This window comes from Anguilla rostrata, chromosome 3, assembly GCF_018555375.3.
Source record: "Anguilla rostrata isolate EN2019 chromosome 3, ASM1855537v3, whole genome shotgun sequence".
NCBI classification, from domain to species: domain Eukaryota; kingdom Metazoa; phylum Chordata; class Actinopteri; order Anguilliformes; family Anguillidae; genus Anguilla; species Anguilla rostrata.
In genome coordinates, this window is record NC_057935.1 from 60536409 (window position 1) to 60562544 (window position 26136).

The window sequence follows — 26136 nt, forward strand, 5'->3', positions numbered from 1 at the left end:
TAATTGTTTTGTTTCACAGTCAAATGTTTCTTCGCCAAAGTAAAATACAATGACTTACACAAAATAGACCTTCCTATTCACCCACTGTAAAATGTAAACCAACATTTCCTTGGGTGCCTCTACCACAGCTTAGGAAACCCTTTGATTGTACTTTTTTTTTTGTTGTTGTTGTTTTTTCCTAAATCATTTAATGACTGTATTGTTAATGTACAATACTGCCCAGGTTTAGACGAGTAGCCTTTGGATAACTGAATTAAAAAATGTATTGGCATGCATGGCTAATAATTATATCAACTAACCAATACATCTTGTGGGGTGAGATGATTTAATTTTACACACTGGTGAACTGTGATTAACTTCAACTTTGTAACAATTTTTTATTCACTAAGTAAATCATTTTAGACACCAAATGGTCATCTTAAAATAAGCAACACTCAGGCCTAGCTAAGAGAACACAGCTGCTGTCCTCTGCAGCTGCTGTCTTTCTGTGTGGTTGCCCTTCACTAAAGGGGTACACTGGGGGTTCAGTTTTACTGCCCAGCAAAACCTAGCCCATGATCCTCGTTTAAGGCCAAAATGGTTTTCTTCCACGTTGTAAAAAGTGTTTCTTTACTATTTCATTTCTCTATCAAAATGCTTAATTCTCTGTATTATTTGACCCAATGCTGCCATAGAGGTATAGGTGACTTTTGGCACTTATGTTTTTACAGAGCATTTAGCATTATAAGTATGTGTTACATGTGCTGGAATATGTGTTACCACATGTTAGAAAAACTCATCAATTTTAAACAAGCGTGTATTACAATCCCTGTTTTTAATACAGTAAATCATGTTTCATGCTGATGGTCTTTTTGTCCAAATTAGAAAATGGAATGAACCAAATGTTAAAAGTCACAATGACTAAGCAGGACAGTTGTTACTAGCAGACATATTTTTTTCTGTCATAAAAAATAGTGGCTGGAGGAAATCTGCACAGAAAAGTGTTTGGTGTTAAATGAACTCTTACAGTGCGTTGCAAGAAAGGCTGTCTTCAGTGTTTTAGTCTTGGGATGAGACTTCTCTTATTTTCCCTCTCAAGTAGAAAAAATGAACTTGTTTTAAGATACAGTTTGCATGACAAGTGAAATGTTCTTAACCTATTGGCAAATCTTGAAACGAGTCAGATTGTTTCACCTCAATATTTTTGTCTTTGACATTGGACATTTCACTTTGCATTGGCTGAGTGGTAGGAATGCACACTGGACAGATCACCAATCAATCGCCAACAATGTGTAACATACATGGGCCACTATGATGCTTTATTGTCATCACAGTAACTAAATTTGTATTGCACTGATGAACATCAGAAAGGGATGACACTAATGTATTTGTTAGACACAGAAAAAAGGATCATTTCCCAGTAACCTGCTTGATTTGTTAGAAAAACAAATGCATGAACTCTAGCACTGTTGATTTAACTGTAAGAGTAAACAAGGGTGATGTTTGCAGCTCAAAGTGCATGTAAAATCTCAATTTCCCCTGAGACAAAAACAGAGGAATCTGGTTTTCATGCTGGCGCTGCCTGGACCTCATGCCCAAACATTCAAGCATCAAAAAAGATTTTCAGGAATTTCTACAAGAAACACTGATTAGTCTTCCACATCTGAGCAGGTAAACAGCAGATTTTAAATTATGGGCAGATTTAAAAAGGGGAGTACATTTCAGTAGAAGGCAAATTTTCTTTACCCTTTATTTCAGAGAGGTGCACCAGCACCGACCTCAACCCAGTCAGGCTAAACTAAAGCTTACACTGGAATGCCAGTTGCTTGAGTTGTTAAACTCTTCTTAAAATGTCTACAATGTAGAATGATAGAATAATAGATATGACTACAATGTTAAAACACTGTGAGAACACGTTAGTTGAATGACTTACTGAGGAATGTTGCAGAAAGCACGGTTACTTTATGTTCTACGGCTATATATTGCACAATACAGCTAAAATATATTTTTAAATAATGATAAAAAAGGTTGTAAGGTTATATTTTTCAGTATTGTCCAATTTAAAATGTTATTATACATTACAACGAGGAACTTGATACTTACCAATGGCTTTACGCCAGTCGCTGGTTGGTGATAGATTATTTTGTTGTTAAACTATTTCCATATTCTCTGTCCTCTTCCAGTGACAAATTTGTGGAATTTAATGTTGATGTTGTGTATATTTATATACGTACACTCTTTAAAAAAAAAAAATCATGTATAATGCAAAATTCATAATTTGGATATTAACAAATTTGTTGGTTAATGGCATAAAGTTCACTATTTATATAAGAAAATATTAAAAGCAGGGAATGTTGACACTAAGGCATATGTTGTTTTACTGAGTGCTGAACTGGCTTTAAAAAAATTAAAGATACATATGTGCATGTATTTTTTTTTTCTTTTGTAAAAAGTTAGCACAGTTTGTGAAAATCAATTGCAGCATACAATACTAGTTTCTGTTACATTAATGGCAATGTTGGGTTTTTCTTCAGTACAATGCACTGGAATAACTTTACAAGAAAGGAAGTGAGAAAGAGTATTTTGCTATCAACACATTGATGCTTCTACAACATTAAAAAATTGCTTTGTATTGTTTGAGCGGAAATGAGACCATCAAAAAGACAATCAGTTTGTCAATAGTTGTGGCCTATATTTCATGAATGCTTCTCTGTCAGGTGGGGGTGGAGGGGGTGGGGGGGTCAGGGTCAGGCACAGAAAGTAATTCCAGTCCATATGTGTGGCACAGCCTTCTCTGGCTTTTACCTGTGATGACACTGGTGTTAGAAAAGATAAATATGACATGACAGACATCATGACATCACAGGATGTTCCCTGTTGACAAGTGGTTGGAGTTATCAGTTTGTTTGTTTGACAAAGGAAAGAACACCAGAGTCTAAAGTATAATTTAGTGACTCTGAATGAACAGAGATGTGCGTGTTTGCAACAGGAATATATATGCACAGAAAATGTGTATTCATGGCAGGTGCCCTGTAAATCCATTCACTTCTGTGTTATCTGATTATGGTGACCTGTCCTCTGCCCTATAAAAGGAGTGGTCAGAATATAAATTCAGAAGTCAGAAGTTTTTAACTGTTGATCTTTTAAGCTGAAGAGTATTCCCATTTAACAAGATTCTCTCCAACAGATTTCACCTGCATCAATGAATGCGGCGAGGGAACCAGCCAACAGAACAATTCTCAAAGAATATCAAGATGATATTGAAAACATGGATACAAATGAGGACAGGGCCTTCTGGAAAAAAGAAGGTTAGAACAAAACTGGGTGTGGGAAGATAAGGACAAAGGAGAGTACAGGGTATGCTGTATGTACCAACTGATAGATGGTTAACATGTTAAACTGGCCATTCAAATGTGCTCTTTGCTTCTGCTGCTTGCTTTAGCTTATGTTACAGCATTTTATTGTGCAAACATGCCTGCTAAGTACAAAGCTGAAAGCATTTTCAACATCAAGGCACATTTGAACAGCATTTTACTATATTTAATAAATTGCAATTAAATGTATTACTAATTTATGAAATGTACTAATCTATCCTTTTTCTCCATTTAACTTCCTGAAATTAGTTCAATTTGCCTAATGACAACAATCCAATATATCAAGAGTGCATAGTTTACTTTTCAGTGTTTGGCAGTTAGTTTCTTATCTTCCCTTTTTTATTGTAAGTTACACTGCCATTTTCAATGTGAAAAAATACAGATCATATTTTATCATATTCCTTATAAAGAAAGGGATAATTATTTTAAATTTTTGCTCAGTGGAGAGCACAAACCATTTTCATGTACTGTAAATGATTTCCAGTCCAGTTTTTAGACTGTGAAGAATCATGTTAATAACATTGCAAAGTTTTAATTATTTATATTATGTAACAGTAGAAGGTTTTTTGTGACCCTCACCTGATTGCTATGTATAATATGTCCGACAACCATGTCCTTGACAGGGTAAATAAAACTGGTGCTCTCCTAATTGATAGCAATGTTTATCACAACATCAGGTACAGGAAACCATGAACAAATGGGTTAAATATAGAAATACAGGAAACAGGTTCCTACTTACCATTACAAAAATATCATATGAATTGAAATTTTGGCTTCAAAATGTTATGCAGCTCCTGAAAATAAAAACTATGTGAACAAGTGAGAGGAACAAGAGAAAAAAATTTGAGAGATGTACTACTGTAGAAGTACTGAGGGGAGTCACTGGAGAAGACATGTGCAGTAGATGAGGTTGATTCAGTTGTGCATTTATGAGCATCTGCTGACATACTTCCCACCACAGCTGTACATACAGTATAAATGTAAAATGTATATGTTTTATGTATAGACCATTTGTACACACACACACACACACACACATATATATATATATATATATATATATATACATATTCATATATTCGTGTATCCATGTGCATGCATGTTTCAGAATCCATTCCACGACTGGGATTAGGACCCCCTGCTGGAAGATCGCTGTGGCACCTTTGCACTGTCCTGTCAGTGTCAGCAATTCTGTTGCTTGCTCTCATTATTACTGTGGCTGTTAACAGTAAGTACACAGCACATGAGGTACAGATGCACACCCAGACATGGGGATGTCGATGTCTCACAATACTATATGTATATGCTGTCAGTTCAAAACATATTTTTATTTTCTGGGCACTTTTATGAGGCTTTAAAAGAGACGAAAGCCAATATCTCAGTACGTAATGGAGGGTGATATACAGAGTAATATAGTCATACTACCCAATCAATACATTACACAGTCAGAATCATCACCTATTAATAAATACATACATTAAAAATACATTAATGAATAAATTATACAAAAGCAAATTGTAGCGTGTTCTGATTGATGGGAAAAAGTAACAACATTGTTAATATTTTGACATTGTTGTCATTATCGGTTCAGGGCTTAAAAATACGGACTAACAGTAGAGAGTAGCTTACACTACATCAGCATCTATTGCTGCTTATTACACATTTACTGACAAGGCTTGAAAGTACCTGGCATCTTCATTCTTTTTTGTAGATGTGAAGGTGGACAGGAAGTTTACAGCTCTGGAGAAGACCGTGGCCAACCTCAGTGCCTCAGTGACCTCCGTCAATTCCAAGATCCAAACAGGCAAGGTCAAAGTGTTTGATCACACTATAAATAAACAACTGTGCTAATATTCACAAGTTATCTGATTCAACATCTACTAAGCTAAAATGCTTTCAAGTCAAACATACTGTTATTCAACGGTTATTCAAAATGTATACTTATACAAAATGTATACTTTATTCTATTAAGTTCAATGGTATGGTTGCAGTCAATTGGAATTTTTTCAAGGAATAAATCTGAAGGACATGACTATCCCTTCATTTTCTATGGTATTGCTCAATAATCACACAATTGTTGTGCACTGTCTACCATATGAATGATTTTCATCTATCAGTTTACTAGAACTGAAAATTATTTGTTGTACAACATCCTCAGTGTGTTCAGGGGAAAGAACTGTAGCCAGTGCATGCTTTCAGAAATCTGGATTCATTGAGGGGTATCCTCTATGATTAAAGTAAGATGTGTTTGTTTTAATTGTAGAAATGGAAAGACATTCCATTGAATTTTATCAAAAACACAAAATAGCTAACCAGAAAACCAATCAGGTTTGAGATACAACCATGGGTGCCCTTATGCTTAATGAAATACTTTGATGCTATAAAGATGCTTTAAATAATTCAAGACCATGTTTTTATATTCAGCAAATACATTGTTATACAGCAAATCAATTTGAACATTTCCTGTTGGTAAAGTTGAAATAAGGTATTTGACCATTAGTTCCTTTTCTGTCAGTTGTTGAAAACAAATCTGTGTTATAGTTCCAGACCAAAATAATCTGTCCAAAGTTATTTTGGATTTTGTTGTGAATAATGTCAAAGGCGTGGAGTTTGGACCATTTTCATTATTCATGTAGATATGGCTTCCACTAACATAAAAAATAATCTTACTTGAGTCACATTGTGTTCTTGCACTATGTCATAATATAAGTTGTTTTTAAAAATAATCATTAGCTCTTTTTTCAGTGCTTGTGAAAAAAGAACCCCATCTTCCCCATTCATTTTTCCATGTCATCTGTCTCTTTTTCACAAATTTTTAACTATCTTTAAGATATGTTAATAAATTGCCTCCTTTTTACCGTTAGCAAGGCTTTTAAGACTAAAACTATAGGGGTATATACACTGCCTTCAACTACCATCGTCCATGAGAAATATCTGCAGAAAAACCTTCAGAAAAACCTTTTCTGAAATTTATGTTCATGAATACATTTTTTTCTCACCATGCCCAGGCCATTGTTTTCCCACATTCCATGGAAAATGTTATTGATCACTCTGCATTTAACCAAATCTAGCTGAAAATTCAGGACCTACAGTTATAAAACTTATTCAGTAATAGCCTTTGTGACAGCGTTCACTGCCATTGCTGTTATAGCAGGGTAAATTTCTTATGATATTTATGTCAAGAAAATGATTTTATGCAGGCCAGAGCTGCTCTCGATCAGCCCACTCTCTTGCGTGCTTGCTTTCTATCATCACTATGCTGTAATTAATTATATGTTTTCACATGGTTTGGTTGTCTTTTGTTGTTTCTGAATTTTCTTATATTGTACTTAAATTTACAGTTTACTCCTATTTATTTACTACTGAGAGTATTGGCCTGTTCATAAGCAGTCTGAAACCAATGGAGAACTTACAGAGTCGATTGTTCTTTTCCTCAGGTGAAAATGTCCACTTAGAGATCAACATGCTGAAAGATTCATTGAAAACTGCTGCGCAGCAACTGACTACTCGTAAGTTCCATTTAAAATTTTGTCTTCTCTCTGACCCCATTCTTGTTTATTCCAGAATAACATTATGCTTATTTCCCTGCATTTGTGTTTCTCATCTGAATGGCTGATAATGAACTGCAGTCAATAGAGAAATGAAGAGAATGGATGCACTGGCAACTCTGACAAGTGAAATTTCCAAGATGAAATGCACCCTGGAAAAAATAGAAAAAAATGGTAGGTTTCTGAACTCTACAATTACACCATATAATAATAAATTATATCATATATCATTTATTGATGTTCTGTAATTAACCACATGAACACTGGGCTAAAAAACATGATTTTATTACCATTACAAATTCACACACGCGATCTCTGTGAAAAAAGTTGGCTATATGATAACTAAGATAATTTATTCCTTCAGTCTGCTTTATTGGTACTTTTTAACCTTTGAACCATGGATAGTAGTACTCTGGGTAAGTAGAAATATACCTTAATTTAAATTGTTGAGTGAACTGGCCCTTTGAGTGAAGTCAAGTACCCCTTCTATAGGTTGCATCAGGGGCCACAGTAAACGTACCTTCACATCTAGCACTATAACTATGAATGATAAGGACAACAATAACCACACAAAGTTTCATGACCATAGGCCTATACTCTGTAACAATATAGTTCCACAATGTTCCACTGTATCATTCTGTGAACCGTCATTTTTTGAAGATGAAGGATGACCGTTTCACCAATCTCATACTGCTGCACTACCTTTCTAAAATAAAAAGTTGGCAAATTTTGGTAATTCAAAGACACCTTATACCTTGGTGTATCCCAGCACCTGCCCAGATGTCAGCCCTTTCTGTGGTTATAATTGGGATCATCCTTGTTGAACAAAACAACTTTCAAACTCTCATTCAAACTAGATGCTATACTGCAGTTTAGTAATGTATGCGGGACAGCTGGATGTCTGTCATGGAATGAAACTGTCAGTTAAAGATTCGGCACAAAAAAAATGTTCTGTTTAGAACTCACCTTTGATTGGCTGAAGGCACTTTATTGGAGTGCCTGCATGAAAAAAATCACTCTCTCTCTTAATATATGACTGTTAATCAACATGGTAAAAAAACGTTTTGCACTACCCTTAAAAAACATGATAACTTTGGCAACACACAGCAGAGACATGGTTGATGGAAGTATTTCATGCACATGTCACCAAGTATAAAGTTTTAAAACCTTTTAAATGGACATGGTACAGGCAATATCCACTAAATGACAAAAAGTATCTGGACACCCCTTGGTCTGTGGCTGTTTTTCGTTGTTTGGGCTAGGCCCCTTAGTTCAAGGGAAGGCTAATTTTAATGCAATGACAGTCTAGATGATTCTGTGCTTCTCCAACAGTTTGGGGAAGGCCCTTTCCTGGTTCAGCATGACAATGCCCCCGGGCACACAGTGAGGTCTATATAGAAATGGTTTTGTCTAGATTGGTGTGGAAGAACTTGACTAGCCTGCACAGTGCCCTGACCTCAGCCCCATCCAACACCTCTGGGATCAATTGGAAAGCTCACTAATGCTCTTCTGGCTGAATAGAAGCAAATCCCTGCAGCAGTGCTCCAATATCTAGTATAAAACCTTCCCAGAAGAGAGGAATTTGTTAGCAGCAAAGGGTAGACCAACTCCATATTAATGGCAATAATTTTCGAGATGTTGGATGTCAGGTGCCCGCATAACTTCGGGCATATAGTGTATATGACAATGTAAAAAAGCACCTCATAATCTACTTGTTATATTGCTTTTGCACAAAAGTCACATCAGGTAGTCTGTTTAGCTAATCTCTGCTTGCCATTTGACTGCTTGTGCTCTCCAGTCACTGGTGCAGGCTGTTGTCCCATCGACTGGCAGTTCTATGGCTCTGGCTGCTTCTTCTTCTCTGAAGAAGGAATGTCTTGGGACTCTGCCCGCGACTACTGTAGCAGTATGAGTTCCTCACTGGTCATCTTGAAGGATACGGAAAAGTGGGTATGTGAGAGAAATAAATAAATATAATATAAATATTTTTATTTCCAATAAATATATTTTACGTGTTGGGTAAGTGAGAAGTTTTAACTGCTGATTAACTTAACTTGTTGTATTCAGAGTGCCGGACATTAAACGAGGGTGTTGGCTGTTAAAACTGCTAGATTCAGATAAAGTTAAACATAATTGACATAATCCTCACTTTGCCCACATATCACTGGTCTGGATGTAATTACCCTTAAATTAAAGCTGACAGTCTGCACTTTAACCTCATATTCATGGTTTCATTTTAAATCTAATGTGCTGGAGTACAGGACCAAAACAAAAACAAAATAATAAGAATAAGAATAATTGTGTCACACAAATACTTATAAACTGTACTGTTTTGGCATGTATGCCTTTAATGGCAGGTCATTTGTTTTTATGATGTGTTTAAAATGGCTCCTCAAATGACAAAAAAAGCAGTTTTGGCTGACTGACTGAGACTGAATGGCTGACTGCGTCTATGACTGACATGTATTCTGTCCTTCCTGCTGTGACAGGATTGGGTAGCCCAGAGGACCATGCCAAGATACTACTGGATCGGACTTACAGATGAGAGGACGGGAGTGTGGGAGTGGGTGGATGGCACACCGTACTACATGAACAGGAGGTGATTGTTCCGGTCTCACCGCTGTCCTCCACGTTCTCCCATCTTGCCGATTGTCCCACTTTCCACGGCCTTGACACCATTCAACATAGCTTTATTAGTTCTAGTATTAACTAATTTATCAATGATTTGTATTTATAGCTGTGCTAGATATTTGTTCTATGCAATCTAAGCTTTCAAAGTGCAGAACACATCTATCTACAAGATACATTGTACTTTGCAAGCTGCTTCTTATTCTCATAGTAATTGTAAAGATGATTTTCACAAACAATGATTTAAGCTTTTGTAAAATTGAATTATCTGTGTGCTTTCTTCTGCTGCATTTTTCAACACAGAAATACCATCTGCATCAAGTTCAACCTATTTTAAATCAGATTGGTTGTCATATTTTCATAGTATCTTCTGTTTTGAGATGTTTGGCAATATGCCGTATACTGTCGTCCGTGCTGCAAAATCCCAGAGTAGCTTGTTCATCACCAAAAATGTCTGTTTGCTTACAGGCAGTGGAAACCAGGCCAGCCAGATGATTGGACAATGCACGGTTTGGGGGGAGGTGAAGACTGTGCCCACCTGCACAATGATGGCAAGCTAAATGATGACCACTGCTCCCGCAAATATCGCTTTGTATGTGAATCCTTTGTGATGGCAGAACCTGCAGAATCAACAAGGCCCTCACATTGAGGGAAAAATAAAGCCTGAAAGAATGTAAGATGTATCTCAGATCATTGTGACGCTGCAGCCTCTGATATGCTAAGCACATGGTGTATGAGGGGAATACAAGTAGAGGTCCTCTCTCCCAGAAAATCACAACCCAGCTGCTACTACCACAGGTCACCAAAATATTACATGGATTTTGAATGAATTCAGAGCCAGGACAGTGGCATTTGCTCCATTTTTAATAACAAACAAGGCTCCCATTGTTCTTTTGTCCAGTGCTAGATTTGTACTTCCTCTCTTCCCCCACGTCCTTTCTTTAAAACTGACATATCACAATAACAGGGGCACAGTTTCTAACTGAAAGCTTGATACACGCATCATCATTATTTTATATGTAGCCCAGCCCAGATAATGAAGCAGCAAAATTAGTAACATACAAATATATAATAAAAGACACACAGTGAAGTTTGTGACTGGTCAACAGCCCGGAGTATGATGTCAATTTACAGTAATTATTCAAGGTCAAAGGAAAACTTGATCTAGATTTGCAACATTGTTGCCATTGCCATTGTTGAATTATGTATTTATGTTTGGCCTGCAAAACTCTCACTGGGAAAGATTTGTAAATTCTTGGTCATGCTTACCCATGGAGTTGTCAACATATTCCAGACATGATTTAAGCTGGAGCATTGTGTCAATATTACATTTTTATTCTATGTATACATTTACTGTACATGTCATTCGATTGTACTATTTTTGTGAGAAATACCAAGACCCCATTATAGAATATTTACTTCTGTATGCAGATTAATCTCCATGTGTATTAAAGGCACCAAATATTTCTGCATAAATACAGCTCTGAAGAGCAATTTCATTTTACGATAAGCAGGGAAGCCAGTTTTGATGTAAGTGTAATTGCTCTTAAATTGACAGCTTTTAAACAGACTAAGAACTCATTTAAAATGAACCATATTATACTGTATTTCATAATAATCTCGTTTTCAAACAATGTGAAATTGCATGTGTAAGACAAACTTTATGGCCTTTACTTTAAAAAATGTTGAGGTAAAATATAATAATAATAGATGGATGCTTTGTAACCTGAGGTTACTGATTTATATGGCACTGAATGTATAAATAAGAAAATTTTCAAATTTTCTCTGGCTTTCTTGTCAGATGATCCAGCCATGATAATGAAGCCTAAATTATGTTACTTCCTTCATTATCAATAGGAACATTTAGCCCTAATTGGATTGGCACATTTTTAACTATCTGTTGTGTTTTTAAATGGTACAATGACTTTTCCATGTGCAATCCTGAGAAATAAAAATGTTTCTTAGTGGGGAATTATGTTTGAATGGGGAGACACAAATGACACAGGGGAGGAAAACAATGACATAAGGGCTGCATTAGTAGTGGTTATGAAGTTTTTTGTCCATTACTACTGATACCTTAACCAAGATCTTCCTATTTCAGGCAGACTTGCTGACTTATCTCAAACTTTACCATTAATATATTGAATATCATTAATATATTCTAAACAAGTAGTATTAGAAGGATATTTTCCCAAAATACCCTTGCTTGTGGGGTAATTTATGCTAAACACATCTATGTTTTTTCGTGTTAATAGTGCAAGTGCCAACAGGTATTTTAGCCATTACCTCATGATGCTAATCGTTTAGATAATATTTTGTTAAAGAATCTCCTTCCTTCTCATAAGCGGTTTGATATTTAGAACAACAAAAATCAGAGGAGTGAGCAAGACACAGTGGATAAACTAATCCCGTTTGAAACATGACTGAGATAAAGCGTCTGGTGATGCTACCCTGACCCAGCGCTTATTGTTTAAAGAGGACAAAGTGCTCTTTTTGACAGAGTCGAGTCGCAGCTGTTGCTGAAAGCAGTCTCGGCAAAGAACATCAGCCCTTCAGCAAACCTCTCTTTTTTCTGACAGTATCAGCACTGATCAAGTCCTACGTAAGAAGGAAATACATTTCGGAGGCGAAGAAGTTAGAATTTGGATGTCATTAAAATTCATCTCCAGCCGCGACGAAAGGTGCCAACGATCCACTTCAGAGCTCGGTCTACATCTACCAGCTGAACTAGAGTTATGTAACGTGTCCTAAGTCAGCTGACTGGATTGAAAGGGACTGGAAAACCTTATAAAGAAGTGGGGTTGAAAAAAAATCTGATATAAAAACAACAGAAACGCGCGCCCACGCGTATTCAGAATATTTAATTTCACTTTAAATTTAATTTAATGTCTTTCTCTGCATCACTGGCTCTTTGTCGGTTTGGGAAAATAAAAAGTCACTTCATACTTCTATAAGCCAACTAGCTTAACGATTCTGTGACTATTTTGTCTTAATTTGTCAAAAACAAAATTGCCAATTGCCGATTTATTGTTTTATGTATTAGAAAGCGTATTGGTTATTGGTTAGAAATTGAGTTCAGTGGCAAGAGGATGCTGAATTTGAATAGTCCAGACAGCAATTCTTTCCAGGACCCCGTGTCACTCAACGTCGGCGGAGAGGTGTACACCACTACCTTGGACACGCTTACACGCTGCAGGGACTCCATGCTGGGTGCGATGTTTACTGGGCAGATCCCGCTACTCCGAGACAAGCGAGGCAACTTTTTCATAGATCGCGACGGAAAAGTATTCCGTTACATCCTCAACTACCTCCGATCGAACAGCCTTGACCTACCAGATGACTTCAAGGAGATGTCGCTGCTTAAGCGAGAGGCGGATTTCTTTCAAATACGACCCCTGCTGCACGAGATACGGCGCTATGAGTCTGGACCACAAGGGGTAAACTGGCGTAGTGCCGTGCTCAATACAGATGTGGACAGCCAGGTACGTGTACTGCACTTCAACCTGAAACGCGGACCAGAGAATTACGAGTTGCGTTCCTGCGCAGTGCGTGTTTACTCTGCCAATGTATTCTGCACTTCATGCGCCTTCATAAAGCTACTATGTACCCGTTTCTCGTACCGGACGCGGGAACGTACCGCATCCCCGCAATCCAACGAAGAAAAGCCAAACTATCTTCGTATGGAGTGGGTTCCTCGGCCAGAAGACTTGCCCCAGGACCAGTACGAGAAGAACAGCTTCCGAGAACTAACGGTTACATCCCAGGTGACATCCCCCGCTACCTCGCCAACGTCTGTAATCCCAGACACTCGTGCGTTCATGGAGGAAATGCTGAAGGTCTCCCTGTCTGAGGGGTTTCGCGTGGACTCAGTCTTCCCTGATCCGTCAGACATCCTTAACTGCCGGTCGCTGCGATTTGTTAGGTACTAAGGCGCCTGATATTGACCCAAGGAAGGATAACAATGTTTACATCTTATTATCACTATTTTTTCGAAGATAGTTACAACTTTAAACAAGACCGTTCTAAATGTGTTTACAGCAACAATCTGATCCTGAAACACGGTTACAAAACGTGACTAATAGCCTAACAGTTGTAACAATTGCAGAGTAATACAGATCTCAGAGTGTAGCCAAGCTGCGTAATTTTTTTTTTCATGGGAACCTGTCTTAACGGTTCCGACCATTATGAAAGATTTTCAACGGTGTTCGTAGTTAATGTTTTGCCAGTCAAGTGTCCTTGAAACCCCTTTTGTTTCAACGTCTTGAATTTTGTTCAGTCCTAGCTTTCTAATTTGTTTGTAACAAGTATTCCTATTGCTTATATCCCTGCACTAGGACTGAACTGAAAGGAAAACAAATATTTCCTTCTCACGAGGCCCACCATCTCGTTAAAATTGAGAGCCAAATTGGCCCACGGCACCTACTGAAGGCTTGAGTGATTTTGTACGCAACTGACAGCTGAAATAGGTGCAGCACAGAACAATTTTGACAAATTGGAGTGTGTGCATGCCAGACATTCTTTTGTACTGTATTCATGGCAGATTTAGAAACATCAGAAGAATGCTGGTTGAATGGTATGCCAAATCCATGCTGTTGCGAAATAATCCATTTGTTTTTTTTTCTGCATTGTATGATTCATTGTATGTAATCATGTATTGTAAAGCGTCTTTGAGACTATGAAAAGCGCTATATAAAATAAATGTATTATTATTATTATTAAGGGGGGGAAGTATACAATACAGTACAATACAAGTATTTGTCCCAAACATTATGAAGCTCATTGTATGTTTCATAATGACTGCTGGTGGTAAAGAAATCATAAACGTTTGTTCGAAAAATGGTCAGAAGCAAGAAAAATTCCGGAGTCTTGATTATTTTCCCAGCTGAGCTGGCTCCAAACTTTTATTTCACAGTAAGAAAGATTGACAGCTGACATCTGCAGTTGACAGATAAGAATAAAAAAACATTTTGAAAATGGGAAACAACAATGGAGAACAGAAAACAGAAAAAAGCATTAGTGATACTATGTCCTCAACATAAAATAGTCTACCTCTGCTATTTAGTGAGATTTCTTTCCAGATCCAACGACATACAGCTGTAACAACCATTGCTTTCAGTTCCTTAACTAAAAGAGAATTCCCTTGGCATTTGTCACCCTCCCCCAGAAGAATAACACCCTTAATGTTGTTCTTAGGGATCCTTGTTTTCAGTCACTGGACTGTAACCACTAGCCTTCTAGACAATAGACCCCCCCCCTCTTAATACCAGGCAGCCTCCTGCCTCTGTAGGCCAACTCAATTCAACACGCAAACACAATTAGATCAGGCAAGATATACATAGTATAAACTCTAAGCACTTTAACAAATGCAGTGCATTAGGAAAAAATAAGAAAAGTGGCAAATAAATAAGGCTTCAATAAATAATAGTATTAGAACAGCAGGGAAATAATATTACTATGTAATAGTATTATCAAATATTAAAAGAAAAAACAAAAGTGCCTTTGTAGTGCTTTTCTCAATAATTAACCAATATAAATTAAACCTTTGACAATTCTACTTCCCAACATCTTCCAGGATACCACAAGTCTGAAAAAGGCATTCACTAAAAGCTGATTATGGCAGAAAAAATGTTTGAACTTCTAAGGGTATAAGAGCCTCTTTTGAGACGTGGGGTTGTAGTTTTAAACTGCTTGGCACAAATAAGTCACAATTTAAACATCAACTTGGGTTTAAACAAAAATATTCACAGAAATGTTTGTAATGCGACCGGTACAAAATTGCATTTATAACTGGTTATAAAACTGTTAAATGTGTGCTACAATACTGTCTTTGTCTGGGTTCCCGTCCCGAAACGTATCAGCTGCCCTCTCAATCTTTCAGGGGAAACGCACGGGTCAGCACGATCTCCACTCTGCCGCTGCCCAGCTGACACACCTCCAGTACACACACCAGCCTCTTACCGGTCAGCTGCGTCGCCATGGCAATCAGATCAGCTTAAAAAGTGTTTATATTGGGGGGGGGAGGGGGGGGGGTGGGAGAGATGAAGACAACGTGTTAGTTGGTGGCCCTATACTTCAATCCACTGCCAACTCCCAAACTAGCAAGAACAGACCATTCTTGGTGACTAATTGGCATTCTATACAGTACTAGACCGGGACACACAAAACCATTGGTCCTATCCTTAATTTGCTCTGAGTTTGCTTAGAGACAAGGCAGTGAGGCACCTTTCCAGCCGTCAATCACACTGCGCATAAAAAGCTTAGGTAAACCCGTCACCATATTTCACAGTTTAATGGCAATGGCAAGGAATGCAAAATGGTGTCGGTGCATTTTGCATTTTTCTGTGATCAGTTTTTTGTACTTTTGAGACAAATAAAGATAAGCTGTGGGGCCTACTTACAGAATTGCTCTCGTTTATAATGCTGACTGATGTCTGCTGTGTATCTCGGTGCATCCTGTGGCCATGTCTTTGCATCACAATGCTTCAAACACCACCATCACCTTTCAGTTTCTGACCCCACACTGATTACAGCTGAGACTGCTTCTTCCAAAGTGTGCAAGTTCTTATCCCACAGGACCAGTTCATCAGCCAGTCCATTTATTCAAACTTACATGTTCACCTGACCGTGAGAGTTACCGTGGCGAGGGTACTCACAGGGTGCGGGAGGGGGTGCGGAGGGAGAGAAGCCCCCGTGGGACAGGATGGCCTCCCAGCTGTTGATGTGCGGGTGGGGGTACGGGCGCCAGTGGAGGTTCCCCGGGGAGCCGGGGAGAAAGAGAGCATCTACCATCCCACCGTCAGTGAGCTCTGTAGCGAGGGAGGAGGAGGAGGAGGAGGAGGAAGAGAAAGAAAGGTAGAATGAGAGAGAACATAAGCGGCATTCAGAAGATTGACGAGGAGAATAGGAGCTGAAGAGAAAAGTTGAAAAGGAAATGGCAGAACAGGAGGAAAGCGGGAGTTTGCATTATGGGAGAGACTGAAATAAAGGCCACTGAATACTGGGGCAGAATAATGAATGCAGGTTGCCCCACTGGCACCATTCTGGTCTAACACTGCGCTTGGCACAAAGAGAAGGACAGAGACACAAAGCACACTGACAGAGACAGACAGACAGCACAGTGACGCATTCTCTCCCCTGCCAGCTGGGTAATGGTGAAGCCATTACATTTCAAAGAACTCCACTGTGGGAGAACCAAGAGTACCGCCGACTGCAATGTGAGAGACTCTGGAGTTTTCTAATCCAGTCTGCACACAGGTCTAAAACATCACAACATTTGTTTATACATTTTTTTATTTTTGGTTTTGGCAAAAAGTTGTCCCGCTTCTGGTTAAGCCTGTCAAGTACCCTTTGAAAAAGGGATGGCAATGTCAATGGGACTTCCTGGTTAAATATTGGGTGCATAAAATAAACAAAACACCCAGGGAAGGAAGGTTTCAGTTGGCAGGGTAACCCTCTCCTCATTGTACAGCAGCAACTGTGCATCCATTAAACTTAATGTTATTGTCTAACACCAGCTCTCAAAACTGTAATGACAACTTTAAAAGAGAGTGCTTTATTACAAAAACGAAATATCTTGGTTCCTTGCTATAAAAATCAAATATACTATTATCTCAAATGGTATGTCACACTGCACAACCACAACCTCAACAACCATAATACTCTGCAACAATGTTTGAAATATAATGAAAAATATAATGAAATATACTCCATCTGCTCACTAACTTTAGCGGGGTAGTGTCAATGCATGTGAGCTGAACTCCATGTGGTTGTGTTATTGACAAAAGGCTGAATGCAAAATGCATTATAGGGGGAGGTGGTGGTGTAGACAAGCTGTGCCTGAGGAGCAGGAGGAGCCCACCTCTGAGAGAGAGGGAGTAGTGTCCGTCGTAGCAGTCCGCGGGCGCGAAGGTGCCCAGTTTCCCTTTGGGCAGGGTGTCCTGGAGACGGGCCGGCTGGAGGCCCACGGCCGCGGCCTGCACCTCCCGGCGCTGGGGGCAGAACTGCCGCGGTACGGTCTCGCTGGCCGCCCGGGCCAGGCCCAGCGCGGGCCTGCGGGGGGAGCAGGGGCTGCTGGGAGCAGTGAAGAACGACGCGGCCGAACCGCTGTCTTCTTCTTCGTCGTCGTCGTCGTCGCTCTCATCCTCTACGGCCTTATCGAGGAATTCCATTGAGGCATCCCACAGGCTGAAGTCTTCCTCGCATAAAGGGACAGGGACAGACGTTAAAGTTATTTCTGTGCTTAAAGGGGTCATAAAAACTCATAGCCAAGTATACAGTCTCCATTTGATAAATCACGTACAGTAAGTTCCATTTTAAAAAAGTGAGATTCTATGTCTTTAGTATGAAGCAGGATAGCATAGAAGCTGTAATCGTAATGCTACCAATGATAATGAACAGGACGATAACTGCCACTTGTCAATTCAGTCTGGGTCGCACCTCTGTCTGCATCCTCCTCAGGGTCAGTCAGCTGGGTGGAGTGGAGTGGCAAAGGTAGTCTAGAAGCACAAAAAAATATTAAGCAAAAAAGAGAGCGTGAGAATACAAAATCACATGCACACATTCCAGACCCAGGTCTTCATCATCATCATCATAACCTTTATTTAATTCTCGAAGGTACAATTGAGGCCCTCATTTTCAATGTAGCCGAGATTACAAAAACATTTAAGACACAGTAAGTATAATAAAAGTTCACAGAATATAGCAAAACCAACATAGTATATAATAATAATAACTAGAATAAAATAAAATAAATAAAATCAAGCACAGATAAGATCAAAAACAGATACAATCAGAGAGGAATGTTCAAAACCAGCGATCTAAACTGCCCATAAGTTGGTAGAGAACTGGTTTTCAGCTATTGTTGAAGCTCATTCAAACACATCAGGTCAAACACATAAGTATTTGTATTTGAGGTGTATTGTATATATACACCTCGTATATATGTATATATGAAGTTGCATTTGTGATTTATCTGAAGCATTTTCGTGTACATTGCTGAATTTTTTTTTTATTTTGAGCATTTCAAGTATTTAATCTGAAAACCCAATGCTCTCAAATACATATTCAATACTTCACAAATACCTTTAACATACAAGTGCAATAATTTCAATAAGTGTTTTTCAAAAAGAGTGAGCTCCATAATGTTTGGGACAAAGACATTTCCTTCATTTGGCTCTGTACTCATCCATTTTAGATCTGTAATCAAACAATTCACATGCAGTAAATGTGCAGATTTTCAGCTTTCATTAAAAGGTATTTTTACACATTTTGGGTTTCATCTTGTAGAAAGATCACAGCAATTTTCATACATTTCAGGGCACCAACATAGCTTTTAAATTAGCCTGTATTCTGCGGGCAAATGTGGGAAAAGTTGAATTAAGTTCTCTATTAAAAAAAACAGATGTATCACAGAGCCAGACAGACACCTTTTTCTGGGAGGTTCTACAGTGTGGAACAGTCTTCTCTTCGCAGACTTGCCGCTGCCTAAAGGCCCGTGCCTGAAACGTCAATCAGAGAGCTAAATCAGGCCACCGGCCAATAATGCACACCCAGGCTTCACACATTTCTTCCTTACCACAAATAGCACCGTAATTCAAAACTGGTTTTCCTTACCGCACCCTGAGCCTGGGAGACCTGGGGCTAAGAGTGATCGAGGAGGGCGGGGACGGACGGGCGACAGGCGCTCTGGAGCAAGTAGAAGAGGCGGAAGGCGACCAGGCCGTCCAATCCGTGAGAGCCGAACAGCCCTCCTCCTGACATTGAGGGGACAGGGATAAGGGCGAGACTCAAGCATGTTCACAGACTTGAAAGCTATGTGCCTTTCCAGTCATGCTCATAAAGCCGTCTTTCATAGATCCAGGCAGAGAAAGCACGTGCTGTTTGAGTGCAGCTGTAGGTCACAGGATACAAACATGCGTCATTCGATATGCAAATGCAACTATTCTTTACAAAATTGTGTCTGTATGACCGAGGGCATGCATGAATGTGCGTGACATTATGCTCATGGGTGCGGATTGGCAGAAACGTGTGTAGGTAGATGGAATGTGTACGTGCACGTCAGAGAGAGAACATGTCTGTACATCGTGTGCATGGCTGGATGCATGCATGGGGCGGGTGTGTCTGCGGGCCCACGGAATAGGGAGGAGGGGGTGGGGGACGGGCTTCCTCACCTCTCCAGTCCTGACGTGTGACACAGCACTCACGGTGGCCTGGATGGCGAGCGTGCGGCTCTCTCTGTACTGCAGCTTCTCGGCCTCCCTCCTCAGCTCCACTCCGGTCACCAGGCCCGGCTCCCCTGTGGGACACAACAGTCTCACACCGGCCAGGACAGCTCAAGCCTCTCACAGGTAACAGGGATGGGGATTTTCCTTTTTTTATGTTTGCAGATCGAGTGATCACACAATGTACTCCACTCCAAATAGGGTGGGGATGAATCTATTTCTAGAACGCTTTTAGAACATCTTGGCCGAGGCGGCGCCACTCGTTGTATAGAAAATGCATGCATCCATAACTATGCACGTCAGTACCAAAGTTTTTTCATAATAAAATATTCTGAATGCTTAACCTATCATGTCAATTAACACAGTGTCAAATATGATACAAATTATTTTATTCGCTCCCAAATAACTCCCAAATATTGCACGCCCACAAAACCTATATATATATAATGGCTTGGCTGAATCACCCTTATAAAGTTCAATCAACCTTATAAAGTAATGTGCATCGTTCTGACTCTATAAATAAAGTGGAGATTTGCAAGAGAAAGCAAGCGAACTGGCCACCAGCCCAACGCTGGCAGAGAGTGTGAGCAGCATAATCTTTCATGCTGCACCTAATCTGTGCTGAACAGAAATCTGCGAGATAGGCAGCGATCTGCAGATAAGTGGTTACCATTTCTGTCCCTCATGTACATCTCCAGAGAGACGGGAAGAGGCGGATAGGTGAAAAATCCTCCAATCACAGCCTTGCTGAGCGCTCTGTTCTCATCCACCGTCTGCAGCCATTGGATGAACTGCCTCACAGGGCGGAGTCGCCTGTAGGGCATCGTTGAGTGATGGCCGGAGCCTGAGGGCAGAACGCAATCTATGAAAGCGGGCTCGCCGCCACCTTCTTTTTAATCTGCGGCATTAAGCAATGCTGGAGCCTACAGCGATGCAGTTACCGCCACAACGGCAATACCGGTAACACTCACAATACCGGTAACACCTGTAATACTGGTATTCTGTAACTACAAACCTGTGTGAGCGCTGACGCTGCAGGTAAGTCCTCGCTTTGTGTGACGCAAGCAGTTGCCAAAGAGAGTTGAAATGAGATTATAGGCCCACTGTGTAGTAATTATTGACTATACAGAAGCAGCCAAAGCCCAGTAATAGCCCAAGCCCAACGCACCATTCTCGATGCTGCGGGTAGCCTATCAAATTACAAGCCTTCTGATCATGTGAGCAGATGTGGGGTAGCCTGACACGGTGGAGAATTGGATTCCCAAAAAAAGAAGTGACTTCTCAAATATGGCAGTCAGTGACGACTGCTGAGCTGACAATTGGCGGGTGGAAAACTTCGCCTTAAACTGATTATTAGGCTTGACCTGTTTTCAACCATTTTCCTTGTTTAACAATACAAAGATTAATTCACAACACACCAAATACCATCAGACGTAGCCAGTTCTCAATTAGGCCGAGTAATGAAATTATTCTTATTTGCATTGCAAAATTGTGCACATTCTATCAATATTATTTAAAATTCTGGATACATGTACTCTTTGTTCTCCGCACTTACACTGAAGAGAGTACTCATGGCAAAGATCTGCAATGCACAGATTTTGTCATTTAAACAATCCTGAAGTGCACATTCTGAAAGCCTTTACAACAGGTTTTGCCGAAAATGAATGCAGCAGTTGACAGATTGTATCTGGTGTATGTTTTTTGTTAAATGTATTCACTAATTAAAACTGATTTAAAGTTTGATACCAGTAATACCAATGTAAATGATGTTCTAGAGGGAAATAACACCAGTGTCAAATTAACAGCACTATGACAAGCCTGTATCAGCCTCTGCTAATGTTTTTACCGTGGGAAAATGTGTTTCCCGGGTCCAGCTGAGCCACAGTTTGACCTGGTGCTTTTCCAACAGTTTCAGCTTTGAGGTCAAAGTTTTGGTGGACATCGCCAGAAGAACACGTGACTGCAATCCCCAGTTTACACTGTGACATTAACATTAAAACTATCAAACACTATTTCAGGCTACATCCTGTCTGCGATAAACACCATCAATCATAGTGTTGTCATTCGAGGAACAAGGAGTACACATTTGAGTAAAAAAAAGGATTCATTTGATCATGGCTTCAGATATGGAAATATCTAGCAATCCTTTTTCCCAAAAAAGCCTTGTGAGATGAGGGAACTCGCTGAAAAAGCAAATACCATTTTCAACAAAGAAACCACACTAAATTTCCAGAAAATGAGAGCAGACTAGAAAAATCTTTGCCCAGAAGGACATGCAATGGTTTTCACATAACCTTAAGCTCAAACATAACATAACATAACCTAACATAGGTAACGAATACAGGCCATTCAGCCCAACAATGATTGCCATTTTCCTACCACTAAAATGTACCTCGTTTTCAGTTTACCTACAGCTAGATAGTGTCTAGCACAGTATCAGTCTGGTCTCGAAAACCAGCCAGAATTTCTGCCTCTACTAGATGACCTGGCAAATGTATATTTATGGCATAATAATAAAATGTGTGACTACACATTTAAAAGCATGATTTAACCCATGGAAACAGTAACAAGATATAAGTAGTTATTCAGTTCATTGAAATATAATCACTTGTATGGTGTTGAGCACAATAACGACTGGAATCTATGTCAATTTTAAAAAACTAACATCAGCCTAATTACTGTATAACTCTTTGCAATGCAAAACTAATTTAAAACACAGTGTGCCTTTTAAAGGTACGAGATGTCAATTCTAAATGTGAGATGGCAACACTATGAGTTTTACCTGTGCAGTACACCTGCGTGAGGCTCGTATTGGTCAGGTACTGAAAAGATGTGGTCCTGTCAGGACCGACCCTCATCAGCTGGACATTTGTGCACACCATTATTGCCACTGAAGGGGGGAAAGGAAGGAAAAAGGAGGAAGAGGAAGGAGTTAAAACAGCTACACAATAAGCCAGGAGACACTCAGCCGAGGCATCACACAATAATAACCAAGTGACAGAAAATCTAAATACTGCAATTGTCATGGTTCTGTGTTCCCGTCTGTCTTTCCCTGTTGGGCCGCCAGATGGCGGTACTTCTGTTTTGTGTCCTGCTCCCCCTGTTTAATTGTATTATTGTTTTCAATTGTTCAATTATTGGTTCTTGGTTGTCTCGTTTTCCCTTCCCTCTCTGTCGCCTGATTGTGCATTGTGCCCTGCTGTGTCTCGTCAGTGTCTTGTCTATTTAAGTTCCCTTCTCCCGGACTCAGGTGCTGGATCCTTGGTTGTGTTTGGTTATGTGTGCTTCTGCCCATGGTTCTGCCCTGTGTGTTCCTGCCCATGTCCTGTTTTCCACGTGCTTTTGGATTTTCTGGATTTTCTTGGTTTCCTGTGTTTTTTTGAAGTTTGTCTTTGTGTTTTTTGAGAGTTGCCCTGCGAGGCTTTTTGTTCCCTGATTTAGTTCCTGTTTGTCAAGTAAAGTCTTTGTTCCTACCATTTGGAGTTTTGAGTTTTTTCCCCCCTCTGCATTTGGGTCCTAACCCCCACGTATCCTGACAGCAATACTGTAATGATCACACACAGCAATACATTTTATCTACTGGAAAACACTGTCTTATTAATACCCTGGGGTTTTTTTTAATGCCAGTCAGTTAGATAAATGGTCTTACTTGGGTGTATGTTAGAGTGTATCTCTGGCTGGGAAGTGGAGAAAAGTTTCACCATTACTGGCTGTTCCGTGGTCCCATCCTCCAATTGCAGCCACCGGTATTCCCATAATTCCACCCCATGTCTGTCTGTACAAAGACAAAATAACAGAATTATTTTGTTAACTGCCCATTCCTCTATTTATTTCAATTCCTTTCTACCTCTGAACCCAAGAATGCATTGATTTTCAAACATTTTTTATCCCTCTATCTCCATCTCTCACCTTTGTTCCTGGTGCGTTCTGGTCGACCAACAAACACCACTAGACCAATGACATCACAAGTACTCCCCACAGGACAGGTCACAATCTCTTTCCTATGAAAACAAACCAGAGCTCTTTTAATCCTTTGCGCTGTATTAAACTGGAAAACAACATAATAATCAGAAGGACCAGGAATAACACATTTGATTAGACAGCAGTGAAATGTAGAGATGTGCTATACCCACAGCAGAAGGTGTAAGGGTTGAATTGTACAGATCCTTGAATCTGCAGTAGACAGTGTCAGTAGAGATTTACCTACCTGCAGTAGAAAGTCTAAGGGGTGTGAATAGTGCAGCTTCTTGAATCGCCAGTAGATGGCGTAAGAAGAGAAGTACTTACCCGCAGCAGAAGTTGTAAGTGGAGTGAGGCAGATGCCACTGTGGGAGGACATCTTTCTTTGGGATTAAGGAGATGTCTGCTGAAGGATTCCTGGAGTTCAGGCTGATCTCTGTGGTTTTGGGTGCCAAGGAGAGAGTTCAATATTCTGACAACAAAGAATCAACCGCACCATTGCATTATGTAACTCTATTTAAAAAATGAATTAATTAACAGTTTTTAGTAAACCCTGTGGAATAATTTATCTCCCAGTCCCATAACATGAACATTCACCACACTGAAAAATAAATGGAAAAAGACTTTCATTATCAATGGTTTTAACTTTATTTAAAACATGAAAACAGTTGGTGACTTTTTATGCTGACTTTGTTGTAGAACTGGCTACGCTAGCAACACCTAGAATTCTCACTTGGATTGTAATGAGTGGCAAGCTGTACCAATATCATCCTTTGCATTCTCTCCTGTCCTGCTGTTGTAGCTCTCCTTCACTCTGTAGCGGGCCAGCCTCAGGGTGGATCCAGGGTGTACAATGCGATACCAGTCCATACAAAGGGTGTTCCACAGAACCACAGAGGCTTGGCCCGATCTGTCTGCCACCTCAAACACTGCCTGAAGAAGGGGTTAAAGGAAGACGTTGAGATGGAGGGGGTGGGAGAGCAGAAAAAGGAAGTAAGGAGGATGAGTTGGAGAGAGGGACACACAAATCATAAGAACATTAAAATCTAAAAATGAAATTCAAACTGTCATACAATCAAACCAAAATTCTGAAACATAAGTTCAGACCCAAGAGCCTTTGTAAATATAAAAGGGCATGGAACCTTGTAGGGACACTCGCAGTTACTTTCTGCCTTTCCGTAATAGAACAGCCGAGACTTGTGCAGAATCCGGACGATGAGAATCCCCTTGATGACCCGAGACCTACACAGGAACGCCTGTCTGACCTCTCGTAGGGTGACCGTAGGCTGCAGGTCTGTATCACAGAGACGAGATGGTGAGCTGGTATTACTCCAGGCAGGATACGCTCACTTTATTGTCAATTCGCCAGTTAGCTGCGATGGTGGGGTATTATTTAAAAACCACAAGCTACGTGGTAGGAGAGGTGCAAATGATACGTTTGGACTTTAGTAAGACTAATTAATGAATGGCACAAACGAATAACAAAGCAGCGTATATCTACCTGAACGTTAGATACAATGCAAGCTTGGCATTTCATTTTCACCACAACTCACAGAAACCAACGCCTCACGCCATAAATATACGATAGGATACGAATAAAATGCAGCAGCACATAAGCCCGGGTCGCAAGAGGAGCAGCGCCACCGGAACCCTCAATAGAATAGTGAAATATTACCGACTGCAGCGCGAGCCAATTTAACTAACGTTTAGGCAGCAACCCATGCCACATACTTAGACAAAAAGCAAACCTTCGGTCTCTTCGCCAGAGTCTGATGATGATTTGTCTATGGGCTCCGTTGGGGCGGTGTCTTTCCACATTTCACCGTAATAATCCTGGTTATTCCACATAGGAAGGTATGAGCTCCTCTTGGCCCGCAACGGGAGGAGACTGGGCCGGTTGTCTCCCTCTAGCCCAAACCACGGAAGGGCATCTATGTCAATCCCACAGAATGCCTCGAGACCAGCATCAAAACCGGCCTCCACATCCACCTCCAAATTCATCACCCGATAGGTAGGACATTCGTCTCCCTCGTTCCTTCCCTCCAGCCCAATGACGTGAGAAAAGGTGACATTTCTGATCTGGCAACCACACCGTAGTTCGTTCCTCTCGACTAACGGGTTCAAGCCTGGGTGAATGGTAACCCGTAGTTTACAGTCGCCATCGCTCACTGTGGCATCGTAAAGGTTATCTGAGGCGTGAATAGCTTCGGGAAAAAAAATCCCAAACCCCAAGTCTTTCGCATAGCGGTCAATAGATAATAAAAAGAGCGGCTCCCTGCATGTTTTGGCACTTTCAGAATGAGAGCAGCTTGTGTTTGGCCAAGAGAAAGTGCGTTGCAGCACACATCCCGGACGACTCGAAACTGCAACGGCCATCTTGGCAAAAACAATAACATTGCTAAGCACTGTGGGAGTGTACGTAGCGCG

At 40.1% G+C, this 26136-nt stretch overlaps 3 protein-coding genes across 3 annotated transcripts; 2 read left to right on the forward strand and 1 right to left on the reverse strand.

Moving 5' to 3' along the window:
* The first annotated feature begins 1499 nt into the window (after nucleotides 1-1499).
* asgr1a (asialoglycoprotein receptor 1a) lies at nucleotides 1500-10206 on the forward strand. The gene is made up of 9 exons (XM_064329035.1): nucleotides 1500-1650; nucleotides 3167-3287; nucleotides 4462-4581; nucleotides 5065-5157; nucleotides 6791-6862; nucleotides 6983-7075; nucleotides 8700-8851; nucleotides 9391-9500; nucleotides 9998-10206. The coding sequence occupies exons 2-9, from the start codon at nucleotides 3182-3184 to the stop codon at nucleotides 10176-10178; spliced, it is 927 nt and encodes a 308-aa protein (XP_064185105.1). The 5' UTR covers nucleotides 1500-1650; nucleotides 3167-3181; the 3' UTR covers nucleotides 10179-10206.
* Nucleotides 10207-11866: 1660 nt separating this feature from the next.
* Nucleotides 11867-14248, forward strand: LOC135251510 (BTB/POZ domain-containing protein KCTD21-like). Its single transcript, XM_064329036.1, has one exon. The coding sequence runs from the start codon at nucleotides 12619-12621 to the stop codon at nucleotides 13456-13458; it is 840 nt and encodes a 279-aa protein (XP_064185106.1). The 5' UTR covers nucleotides 11867-12618; the 3' UTR covers nucleotides 13459-14248.
* A 151-nt stretch (nucleotides 14249-14399) lies between these two features.
* Nucleotides 14400-26115, reverse strand: si:ch73-71d17.2 (RPA-related protein RADX). The gene is made up of 15 exons (XM_064329034.1): nucleotides 25458-26115; nucleotides 24852-25003; nucleotides 24471-24642; nucleotides 24037-24145; nucleotides 23659-23750; nucleotides 23399-23524; nucleotides 22532-22639; nucleotides 20420-20593; nucleotides 19699-19823; nucleotides 19142-19281; nucleotides 18955-19026; nucleotides 17966-18024; nucleotides 17388-17720; nucleotides 16183-16335; nucleotides 14400-15520 (listed from the first exon to the last, which is right to left on the reverse strand). The coding sequence occupies exons 1-15, from the start codon at nucleotides 26083-26085 to the stop codon at nucleotides 15396-15398; spliced, it is 2568 nt and encodes an 855-aa protein (XP_064185104.1). The 5' UTR covers nucleotides 26086-26115; the 3' UTR covers nucleotides 14400-15395.
* Between the last annotated feature and the right edge of the window lie 21 nt (nucleotides 26116-26136).